The sequence below is a fragment of the Falco rusticolus genome, chromosome 6 (genome assembly GCF_015220075.1).
Source record: "Falco rusticolus isolate bFalRus1 chromosome 6, bFalRus1.pri, whole genome shotgun sequence".
Classification (NCBI taxonomy): domain Eukaryota; kingdom Metazoa; phylum Chordata; class Aves; order Falconiformes; family Falconidae; genus Falco; species Falco rusticolus.
In genome coordinates this window covers 86,158,227-86,170,745 of record NC_051192.1, presented here as the reverse complement: position 1 = coordinate 86,170,745, position 12,519 = coordinate 86,158,227, and the positions used below count along the sequence as shown (strand labels likewise).

General features: G+C 45.0%; 1 protein-coding gene across 8 annotated transcripts in view; it reads left to right on the top strand.

The window, feature by feature from the left end:
* Positions 1 to 12,192, top strand: part of GABRR1 (gamma-aminobutyric acid type A receptor subunit rho1) — a 36,279-nt gene extending 24,087 nt beyond the window's left edge. For 7 of the 8 annotated variants that reach the window (XM_037392631.1, XM_037392635.1, XM_037392633.1 and 4 more), the window contains 6 exons: positions 2,010 to 2,233; positions 4,335 to 4,417; positions 5,619 to 5,759; positions 6,219 to 6,371; positions 8,064 to 8,260; positions 9,061 to 12,192. In XM_037392631.1, the coding sequence (XP_037248528.1) occupies positions 2,010 to 2,233; positions 4,335 to 4,417; positions 5,619 to 5,759; positions 6,219 to 6,371; positions 8,064 to 8,260; positions 9,061 to 9,348 (1,086 nt within the window). In that variant the 3' untranslated portion in view covers positions 9,349 to 12,192. The remainder of the gene's footprint in view (positions 1 to 2,009; positions 2,234 to 4,334; positions 4,418 to 5,618; positions 5,760 to 6,218; positions 6,372 to 8,063; positions 8,261 to 9,060) is intronic. The other variant, XM_037392636.1, reaches the window with a different exon arrangement.
* Positions 12,193 to 12,519: the final 327 nt, after the last annotated feature.

The window sequence follows — 12,519 nt, the reverse complement described above, 5'->3', positions numbered from 1 at the left end:
CATTCCACTCATTTTTTAAGCAAGCATTATGATTTTGAATGACTTCCCCTGGGTTTTGAATACTGCCCCTGCTCCTCATTTAACACGGTGCTGCAACACCCGGTTTCATGGGAAAAGCATTGTGTTGCCTTGGGTTAAAAAAGCATTCAGGGTCAATTTTTGCCTGTTTGCAAAATACTGATGGAGACGACTTTGTATTGTTGGAATTAATTATTTTTAATTCTTGCAGGGTTATAGAAAAACAGCCATGGCGCTTTGCAAGATTGTTGCTTGCTTTTTAAATGAAGAGAGATCAGTGACAGAGATATTCACTGTCTAATAAATTTAAGCTTGAGGGGTTAGATATATCAAACTTTTCCTCTTTTCTCCTACTTTCTATTTGCAAGAAAGTGGTAAAATAATAGAGGCCATTATAAATTTAGGATGTCACAAATCAGAATCTTGTTGTCTAATTAGTTAAAATTTTTATAAATACCTATTATGGGCCAATGACCCTGAAATTAACAGAGCTTTTGCAGGATGTGTGGGACAGCTGTTTTACCTGGAGGAAAGATGGGAAGAAGGAAAAAACCAGATTGTTACCCAGGATTGGAAATTCATTTGCAGGCACAATGGGAGAGCTAATAGTGTCTCTGAGAAATGGACCAAAAGAAGAGGGAGATATTATATAGTTGTTGCTTGATGAATTTTTAGATGATGCATTGTAAAATATTGTGCCTCCCGGTTTAATAGTCTAAAAGCAGTATTAATAGATATTTCCTAATGAAAGCTAACAATATTTGATTTTTCCACAGCAACCATAAATATAACTTTATGCAAAAAAGTGAGGCATTGACTTCTCACTGAAGAGCAAACATCTGTGAGTTTATTACTGTTTAAAGGACACATTAACACACAGGAGTCAATGTAAAAGGTTTCCCAGAACAATCTTCTCTAAATTTGAATACAGAGAAAAGATGTTAAAGAACACTATAGAACAGATCAAATGGAAAAGAACAAATTACATACATGGTCAGTGGCTTTGGGAGCTTCAGTTGGGTGCAATAGAAAGCATTTCCAAGGATTATATTGGCCTCTAGTGTAATAATAGCATGGGCTGCAACTAACAAATCACTTCTGAAAAAAGAATGCAGAAGCCCCCATATTTCAAAATGCTGGGAAAGTGTTGTGGAAAAAAAATTCAAGGGTAGAATAATTTCAAAAGAAACCACCCCAAACCCATCTGAGTTCCACTGCCCCAGATACCACGGCAGCTGGTCAGTCTTAGAGATGTCCCTCAGTTCATGAGCGATATATTATGCTGCACTCAAAGATGCCATGTTATAAACATTTGTGCGTGAGCTTATCTTCATATGTGTGAGGGCTTCTTTGGAAATCAAGGCAAAGGCAAACCCGAGTGTACGGACCTCTGGGGTCTGACTCCAAATACAACACAGCTCAAAGGGAAGGAGCATGGCTTGGATCTAAGAGTAGGATTGTGGTGAGAAAGAGTACAAAGCCCCCCATTTTGGTCAAATATCAAATCAAAAAGATTTCAGTGGCCGTGCTGGAGCAAAAGGTTCCTCTGCAGCATGCTCTTCCAGCTGCTTGGGGGAAGGCAGCTGCCGGAGCAGCGTGGAGGGCAGCGCAGACAGCAAGTGTTTCTTCATGGATGGTTCCTGATGGGCAGCATCCAGAAACACATGGCGGGTTAAGTGGTCGGCAGCACCCTGTGCCTGCCGCTGCCTCGGCATGTCTGCCTTTTGGTCACTGGAATGGCCCGAAGACAGCACAATACAACATTTGCATTCCAGAGATGGATTCGCCCCCTGGATGGCCTCTGATTTCTGAACCCAGTAAGTGGGTCTGCTCTGAGGAATAAACAAGCTGCAGCCAGTCGTTCCCCCTGCAGCTCAGGGAGCGGCTGTGCCTTCAGAATGGTGCTTCACAGCTCGCGGTTTGTCCCAGAGAGGAGAAATCACTGCTATGCCGATAAGGGGTAAGTGGTGACACAAGTGTGTTCGTTGCAGGACTTCACCATGACACTTTATCTGAGGCACTACTGGAAAGACGAGAGGCTGTCCTTCCCCAGCACCAACAACCAAAGCATGACATTTGACGGCAGGCTGGTGAAGAAGATCTGGGTCCCTGATATGTTCTTCGTCCACTCCAAGCGCTCCTTCATCCATGACACCACCACAGACAATGTCATGCTGCGGGTCCAGCCAGACGGGAAGGTCCTTTATAGCCTCAGGTAAAGCTGCATTCAGTCAGCGTGAGCTATTAGTGCAGTGAGAGGGAAAGCGGTTTGATTCCTGCATTGTGTTTTGGCATGACTGCATACTAAAAAATAAAATAACAAAGAGAAACGTGCTGACCATCCACAGGCATCTGAGCCCCTGCGCAAATTCAGTAAGTGCCTGGCGCAGGAAGCCAATTTCTCTGCCAGCGTTGCTGGTTCCACCAGCGTCCCTTCGCCTTGTGTGCCTGGTTAGCCCTGCTCCTGCTGTTGGGAAGCTGTGGCCAGATGTGGCAGTCCCCTGGGGCAGCTCACCGGGGACCAGCAGGCTGCCAGCCCCGCAGGGCACAGCTGAAGAGGCGAGGCACGATCTGAGGAAGAGGAGAATGTCTGGCAATAAACAGAAATCTAGGGCAGCTATAGCTAAAGACCTGTGGAGGTCTTTAAGGGCATGTTAGACAGCAGCCTTAGGAGTGGCACAGGTAGAGATGGGCCTGCCACGAGGTGAGAAGATCAAGTCCTCAGCGTGCCAGGGTGTTTTATGATTTTATGAAAGGAAGGCAAACAAAGAAATTCTTGATTCCCTGTGGGTTATCAGTTTGACAAGAATTTTCTTGTTCTCTGATATTTTTATCTTTACTGTTGATGGGAATTCACACCCTGAACAGTGTCTACCTTCTCATTATTAAAGCCTTTTCTTCACTCAACATATTAGACAAAGTTCAGGTGTTACTTAGGCCTTTCCAAAGTTGCTCAGGTCCATAGTACAATAAAGAAAGGACAATAAAATGACATAATGTTCACCTATAGCATGCGTGTCTATATACCTTTTCATTTAGCTGCATGACACCAATCATCTGTGTTGCAAGCATTTACAGTTGTCTAAAGAAGATGGGAACAGGAGGCTATCAAACTACTCAGATCCTCCCATGCACGGTCTTGTGCTTAGACAACTGTCCTGTACAAAATGGTGGTGAATGTCTTGAATAGCAAATTGACAGAGTTTCATTATTTTATTCGGTGGCAGCTGCAGGTTGGAGCGCTTTAGGAGTGCTGGGGAAGTATGAATGCCCGTCTCCCCTTAACAGCAAATGGGTCGTTGCTGCCTGCCTGCCTTTGCTAAATGTCTTTGCCTGTAAATTGTATTTTATCTTGGTATCTGTCTTTCTAAGGTTCTTTGTCAGACTTTGTGTTCTCTTGTCTTGGAAACGACTGTACACCTCAGTGGCACCTAAACAACAAATCTGAGCCAAGAACTTTCACTCCAAGATTAAATCCAGATAGGAAAGCAACATCAGCAGGAACGCACAAATGCAGAAGGACTACTAACATAAGGGACTGCATTGTGCTTTTATCATTATGTGACAGATGTCTGCCTACCATTAGCCTTGCTATAATTCATTAATTCTTCCCCCATTATGATTTCTATTTCTATTTTCATTTACTTCCCTAAAGCTCAAGCCAGTTGAGTCAAGATCTATGGATGCTTCCAGTGCAAACATAAATTGTGCTCTCAAAAATGAGACGATCAGACTGTAGGAAGACTAGAGCTTTTGATCGATGGGGCAGAGCATTTCAGTGGTCTCTGCATACCAGCTCCAGCCCTAACTCGAGGCGCTGCATGTGTACTCTGGTGGCTGGTACCCATGTGTCATCACTGGGTTCTCACTGAGCACCTGGAAATTCACTGTGTGCAGAGAAAACTACCTATTACCCTCATGGCACTACGAGAGCTTTGATAAAATTTTGATGGAAATTATTTTACTGCACAAGGCAATTGTTGAAAGCACAGATCTCTGCAGAGAGATACTTGCTGGTAGCCGAATAGAAAAAAGTGCCCTCTCTGCCCTTTCCCATTTTCTTCTCCAGCACTTTTGTGATCTAGTAGCAATTTGTAATGGCCTAACTTTCTAGTCATTGTTTCTAACACTAGTTTGCTGAGATGAAATGGCTTTTAACTAAAGGCTAATGTCTTTAGCTGAATGGAAGGTATTTATTTTCAGTGGACTCTTACTGGCCAGGTAGTTACTTAATAAAAACCCAAACTCACAGCTTTACTATTTTTCAGTTGCATAAGAAGACAATTTTTTAACGGAGTGGTTTTTATTATTCCTAGAGTTACAGTAACAGCAATGTGCAACATGGATTTTAGTCGCTTTCCCCTGGACACACAGACATGTTCCCTGGAGATCGAAAGCTGTAAGTAAAACAGAGGTATAGGGGAGCTAAGGGCTGCACCCCATGGTCACCCAAAATGTATTTAATTGTATCAATAATTATGCCAATAATTGAACTGCTGCTACATTCATGGGAGCTCTACCCAAAGTCAGCAGGCTTCAACATTAAGAAAAACTCCCTGCCCGTATTTTTTCACTAGCCTTAGATGGCATTTGCAACAACGTAGTGTTCTTAAAGACCAACTGTGAGCACTGTCTGGCCAGCATCCCTGAGAGCCAGCTAGCCTGTCATGCTGCCACCCCGTCCCCAGAGGACCAAGGCCACTTGCCTGCAGGTCAGCAGTCTCCAGCAGCACCCGCTTGCCCAGGTGCCCTCAAACACATAAATAAATAGCCCTGTGCCCTTCATGTGCCCCATCTGCTCATCCATGGTGTAGAAACCATGATGAGACAGTGACATTAATCACCTTCCTCTTATGTTTCTTACAGCTATTTGAGGTAAACCCAGCTTACACCCACATGTAGCTCCTTTGTCCAAAGTCTGACACACATATGAATGGCTAGATTCCGTACAGCAACATTTTAAACTTTTAGCTTTTTAGGAGGTTCTTTCTTCTCCTTTTTAAGTTTGCAGTAAGAAATTATAATCTTAATTCTGTTTTAGTACATTGAAGTGTGATTTTTTCTCCCCGTCTGGGAAGAGCTGCTACTAAACCCATCTGAAAGGATTAACATTTACTGTATTTGTACGTATTAGAAAACCAAGAGCTGTAATGTTCATGTGTGATCACAGGCAAGCGTTTTTCCTCCTGCATGCCTCAGACTATTGATAGATTGTTCCTCCCATTACCCCAAGCATTCTCTTTTCTCACATCTCCTTTCCTTTGCTTTGGATTTTAGGATGTTCACAGGGGACAATTTTTCAAGTTCTGGTGTGGTGGGTTACCTGACACACATATTGTGTGTGCAAAATTATGATTAGAGAAACAGAAGGGTTTACAAAGTGCACCAGGCATCAGGCCTGAGGGCTGTGACAATGAACTAGCCCACTCCTTGCCACAACCATACCCCTCAGTGGCGTGGCTCTCAGCTAGGTGGTGGCATTTAGCCTTTTCAGCCAGGACCTCACAGGTAGCCTGGAAGGTGTGTGGGCACACCCTGGGCTGTGGGTGTGATAGCAACTGGCTCGGTGCACTGCACTGAGGTTTGCTCTGCTCCCCTAGATGCCTACACTGAAGATGACCTCATGCTCTACTGGAAGAATGGGAATGATTCCCTAAAAACAGATGAGAGGATATCGCTGTCCCAGTTCCTGATCCAGGAGTTTCACACCACCACAAAACTCGCCTTTTACAGCAGCACAGGTGGGTGCTGGAGTGCTTGTCAGAGAGCGGGCTGGGGGAAGAAGTGCAAACTGTTTCCCTTGACCTTGACCATGGCGGATTGTCCACTGGGAGGTTTCCCTGTGGCCCATCAGACCTGCATCTCTTCTATGCTGAGGCTGCTGTCCCTGCCACAGACTTCCATCCTGATGGTTATGGAGTCAGAAAGACAATCCCTCTTCAAGATCACAAGCCTTACCATGAATTAAATTCCCTGAGTGCACAGGTTATATGTTATAAACTCTGGAAGATATGGTCCTGAGAGACACTTTGATAGCTGGTTCAGTAACGAGTCTTTTCTGTACATTGCAATGATCAGTGGTCATTAACTGTGTTTTTCTAAAAGAAAATGAAGTGCTATTCCCCTGATGCAACATTGCCTTATCTGAAAGTAGTTTGATGTTGTTGTGACTTCTCTTTTTCCTTCTCTCTGTCATACAGGATGGTACAATCGCCTCTACATAAACTTCACTTTACGCCGACACATCTTCTTCTTCTTGCTCCAAACCTACTTCCCCGCCACCCTCATGGTCATGTTGTCCTGGGTGTCCTTCTGGATCGATCGCCGAGCAGTTCCTGCCAGAGTCCCACTAGGTAAAAACAATCTTGTAGTCAGCAGACCTAAGGGACAATTGCTGCAACTGCAGCCTTGACCATCAAGCTGAAATCCCGTGCCATGTGCTTCCCCCACGTTGCCTTGTGGCATGGAAATCAGCTGTGCCACAGGTATGTCCCCCGTGCAGGGGACTGGTCGTGGTATAAACTCTCCATCTGCCCTGTGGTGACAAGCGAATCGCCCTCCCTGCTTGCACAAGCACTGGCTGCATGTGGTGCAAATCAGAGAGCAAACATCCTGCTCTGCTTTTATTTCTGTTAACAGAGACGGGGCACACACAAAGCCAAGTGTCGGTATCCTTCAGCGACTTCAGCAAGAGAGGTGAAAATCAGTATTAGCAGCCCTGGCAAAATTTCAGTTTATCGAGTTCTGCCAGAGGAGAGAGGGTGGAGGTAGCAGAGTCAGCTGAGCCGCACTCTTCAACTTGTTAAATGAGTTTACAGTGCAGTGTGAGGGATTCCGCTTCCACTTTTGCAGCACCTTTCAGACAGATGCAGTCATATGTCGGTCACCATGGGAGCACCACTAGGATATGGACATAAATCTTCTTCTGAAGTGGATGCTTTGGCCTTAGCAAAGTTTGTGGGTTTGCAGCCTTCGAGCCCAAGCTTGCTTCTGCTTATTCCAGGCAACACACCTGAAGACTTCATCTATTGTTAAAATCATACTCCTCAGTGGAGAGGATACATATAGGCATAACAGAGATGGCAACGGGGCAGTTATCCATGTCTGTGTTTAGGAACAACATCCATTGCCTTGAGACATCATTAAAAGGAGCATAAGGGTTTGGGCCACGGCTTTTCAGAAGATGTAGGGACTGCCTTTAGCAGTACTTGTTAGCACTTAGATACTACTGTAAATTCAGCCCTTTGTGCTTATACACATAATCTCAACTTTCAAAGGGATCATTAATGTGACATAATTAGCCCCTGTCACAAGAGGGTCACAGAGAGCCTCCCTCAGAGCCAGGATGACACCAAACTACATGGACGCCTGCCCTGCTGATGCGTTCGTTGTGCTTGCCCATGGCATAACGCCGGGCAGCATTGCCCTATGGAGCCCCATTCCTCTGGCTCCAGGGAAAGCACAGACCATGCAGCAGAGCTGGCTAGTGACTTCCCCCACAGCAGGACTTCCCTGGAGCAGACGGAAAACACAGGCCTGGGGAAAGTGGTAGAAGCAGCAGCGGCAGCTGGGATTCACTTGTGCCCCTGTTGCAGGAGGGCTGAATTAGAAACTGAAATACTCAGAATCATAAAGTCATAGAACAACTTGAGTTGGAAGGGACCCATAAGGATCATTGAGTCCAACTCTGTGTACTTGTACGCCTCCAGGCACTGTCCTGAGCCTGGAGACAGGGTGTAGCCAGCGCAGGGTCAGAGTGCTGCTGCCTGCCCACGGGGTGGGAGGCTGGTGGTGTGGCAAGAACAGGCTATCAGCACCCTGAAGACCAGAAGTAGAGCTGTTTCCACTGAAAAGACAAGAAAACCCCAGTTAGAAATCAGGGCTGCCTGGACCCTCCTCCTCAGGCAGTGAAACCCACTGCCCAAATGTGAAAAACAATACTGCAAGGTAAATTCAGGTGTCAAGAAATTGCAACGACAGCGGTATTTGTGATGAAGAGTCTGGTTTGAAAGTGTCTTACAGTCTCTCTGTTGGTGTATTCCCAGGGATCACCACCGTGCTAACCATGTCCACGATCATCACTGGGGTGAACGCCTCCATGCCTCGTGTTTCCTATATCAAAGCAGTGGACATTTACCTGTGGGTCAGTTTTGTGTTTGTCTTCCTCTCAGTGCTGGAATACGCGGCTGTGAATTACCTGACTACGGTGCAAGAGCGGAAGGAGAGGAAACTGCGGGACAAGGTGAGGTTTTCTGTCTCCAGTGCAGCTTCATGCCCCTGGGAAAGGTTTGCAGCTACAGCGTGCTGCCCTCAGCTGCCGGGGGAGGATGCGCTGTGTACAAAAAGCCGCCAGCAGTGAGGCGTTCCAGGCTGTACAGATTCGCTACAGCCAACCCGCACCCAAGCTCGCTGCTCTTTCTTCAGAGTCCGAGGACGCCAACTCCCTCTACATATAGGCCTCCAGTGTCTGTATAAATGGGATAAATTTTAGGATTTTTCCTTTAAACATTTTTTTATACTGCAGATCCAAACCTGTGAATAGCACCAGACGGATACTCTGCCCTGGGTTTTGGATAACACAGCAGATACCCGCCACTTTTCTCCAGGCACGGTCTAAACTTACACAACGATCCAAATTTCCTCCTTCTGCCTTTGTTACATTACATTATAACCATCCAAAATTTCAGCCTAAGCTTCTCTCTCCCAACAGGGCAAGCTCCATATATTCCTCCTTGTGGTTTCCCTCTGCTCTTTCCTCTGATTTTCTCAGCTTCAACCTTTATTTACACCCCGATAGCAGCGCTTAAGCCAAATGAGCTTTTCCACAGACAGCCCTGCACTCCCCCTGACCACGCTGTGTCTTGCAGACATGAAAAGGAGAGGGAAAAATCACTGCCCAGCACCATCCTGTCGTTCTCCTTTCTGTGTCCCAGCAGCCTGAATTCCCCAGGCTTGTCCCCTCTACTTTTGTAAGGGGAAAAGGGATGTCTGTGCATCTCCAGACACGACTCAAACCCACCCTGCACCTGCTTGTGCCCACAGCTTCCCTGCGCGTGCAGCCTGGCCCAGCCTCGGCCCATGATGATGGACGGCAGTTACAACGACGGCGATGTGAGCGAACTGGGGCACTACGTGTCTGAGAACGGGGACAAACAAGACCGAATGATGGTGCAGCTGGCGCTGGGATCCGAGAGGGGCTCAGGCAGGAGGAAAAACCAGAGATACGTCAGCATGCGCATCAACACTCACGCCATTGATAAGTACTCCAGGATAATATTCCCTGGTGCATACATTCTATTTAATTTGATATACTGGTCCATTTTTTCATAAATATATGTAACTTCTGTAGTCACAGAGCATCGTGACATTAAACAAAAGTACAGTCTTATAGGCTAACAGAAAGAAAATGAAGAATTATTTTAATGGAAGGAAGATTGACTTTCTTTTTCCAGGATTTTTTTTTATTAGATGCAATTTATCTGTGGCATAAATAATTGTACAAGTTTCGCATTTCAGCAAAATATAGGATATACAGTCTAAAATTTTATACTTATTTGAAGCTGTGCTATGTTTCTTCTTGTGCCTCGCAGGCCACTGTAAACTGTTTTAACAAGTGACTATAATTGCCAGTTGCTTATATATGGTGCATCCTCCATTCTGTGCCCCTGAAACCCTAATTCTAAGTACCTGAGTGCATGCATACTCCTCTCAGCTCAGCAGAGTTATCACGTACAATACCAATAAATACGAGAATACACAAATACTTGTGTGTTTGCAGGATGAGGTCAGAAAGGGTCATCACAAACAGAAAACAGCCAGTACCGGGAAACACATTATTGATGGCTACAGCTTGCTTGCACTGCTTAACGCATGCTGCCCTAGCAGTACTGCACTGACAAGTCCATGTAGGAATACTTTCAGAGTTTTTAAAATATTTTTTTTTAAATTTGACTTGCAATGTGCATTTACTAAGGAATGAACAAAAGCCAGGCTTCCTGCTGTGCTAACCAAATCCTCTGGGAAACACAGGAGATCTCCTTGGACCTGCTTATTTGGGTCAGTGGGAGTTTTGCTCTTGAGTTTTCTACAGGAGGAAACAGATTGCTCTACAAAATGATACAGTGAAGACAAACAGGTGTCTATGAAAAGAATTAAACTACTTCAGGAGAAGCCTCTTTTCTCTGAGATAGCCTGGACATTCCTGGTCTGTACAGCCTGAGAACCTGTTGCAGCCTGTAAAGCCACCAGTAATTGTACTTGCTTCCAGGAAAAGCCCAGTCCATCTGTTTTTAGTAAAAGCGTAACAGAAAGGTGCTCAACAGCTGACAAAGCAGTAGTAAGGACTTTATCTTTGAGTTACTAAAGAGACCATGCCGAAAAAATTGGGCTGAAGTAAAAAGGAGCTCCTACCATGAGACAACAGCTCCCTTGCAGACCCAGGTAGAACTCACTGACTGGTTTTCACACTGTGTCATGCCCCTGGCACCCTGCAGCCGGCTGTGCTCTTAGAGCAGGGTCAGCACCTTCCAGGGCAGAAGCAAGAAGACGCATCTGGTGCCGGGGGCACTCGGCAATGGCTTAAGTCCCAAGCCTCCATCACAGTTTCTGCAAAGCAGCCAGTCAGCATAAATGTTCCGTGTGGAAAAGGCAAAATCTGTAATGGAGAAGTAATAAAATATTTCAGGAAAACAAGAATTGGTTGGATGGAGTCAGGGGCCTTTACAATACTAGGAGCACCAAAGGTGTCTCAGAAACCACGGACATTTAGTTGGTCTGCTGCCATGTGTTACACACCTACATCCACAAAGCTAACTGTTTGGATTAACAGGACTTTGAACACATGCACGCTTTTGCACACAAGTACAAAATTCATTATTCCCTGCACAGCAGATGCTGTTGTCTTGACAAGCACAACCGGTCTGAGAATCAGACCAAAGCAGCAGTGTCTCCAAAAGGGAAGTGAATCTCCTTACATGAAATCCACCCTGGCCTGACTGATCTGCCACTCTACCATTAGGCTTGTGACACAGACATTGTACTTGTTTGAAGGCTGCTGGTTGTTGCTTTGATTTCCCATGTAAATAAATGTCACATAAACAAACTCAGCATTTCTTACAACTGCTGAAATCCTGACCTACATAACTATGTACGCTCACCTTGCACTTACAGCCTACACTCCACAGGTAAGGCAATGAAATCACAAAAGCTAAAAATCACTAAAAGACACACCCACCCGTAAGATAGTTTTAGTACTTATTTCTACATAGCTTTTTTTCACATACACATATTACCTTCGCTTCATTTTATCAAGTTTCCTTCATATCATGTTATTTTCCAGTAGGTTTTTCCAAGAGATTAAAAAAAAATACCTGTTTTCTTAAATCATAAACATTTCAGTCAAACGAAGGTAGAAAGGTCACTCTGGCAAAAGCAGAGGAAAGGCTGGCCACCAGGTTTGGCCACCTTATTCCAGTGGCACCTTCTCCAACAAACAGCTCCAAGATTTCTTGGGTACTGCTTGCACAGGATCGTATCTAGATTCTCCGTATTGTAAGAAACCATTTATTTCTACAATTTAAGCACACCACAAAGAGGAGCGCCAGATTTTACAGTAAGCTGTCCAGCTTCTTAAGCTTAATGCTATGTAGTTTGCTGCAGTACTGTACATTCCTTTGTAGGCTCATTAATCCCATAGTACATACATTATTTGGCATCTGACTAGTATATTGAGGGAGATTGTGAAGACACAAATGGCAGCTGGACTTTCAAATTCCCTGGCTTTCAGCGGGACACTGGTTTCTGTCTTCTCATGTGATTTTCAAAGTTTCTCTCCCAGCACATCTCCCTGAACAGACTCCTCTCAGCCTCCATGTTTGGACTCACATTGTTAATTTACTTGTCTTTTATCTGGGAAACTCTAGTGCCTTTTCAGTCTTATATAGATGTATTCTCCAAGTACAGCATGTGTCATATACAGCCAGCGTTTGCCATCAGCTGTACTCACTGAACATACTTACATACACAGTTATGTGGCTTTTAAGCTTTTGGTGTACGGTTCCTTTATCCAATCATTAACAATCTGCTCCTTTTCATGTCCACAATAAATTAGTGATTTGGTTTTGTTTATTTCTAGAAACACTCAAAATCACAATAAAACTTCGCATTTGTACAGCATTGTGTGTTTTCTACCTTCAAAAGAACAATCTCCGTGAGTTTATACATGTACGCAAGACCTTTTGCTCAGGACTCGAGCCAGCCAAATACCAAATGTCCTTAAATCCTGTGACACTGGTAGGGCTGGAGAGCCCTGGGATTTCACAGGCAGGGCTCTGACAATCAGCCTGCACACACTCAGAATCACCGAGAAGGTGACATTAAGCTTTCCACCCCAGACCGTGTGCTACAGCCCTCACTCTTCATGCCTAGGGTGATACTCTGCAACAAAATTCAGACCAATTCCTTGGAAGTTAGCCCAAAGCCCAGCCTGGGATGATGCTGTTT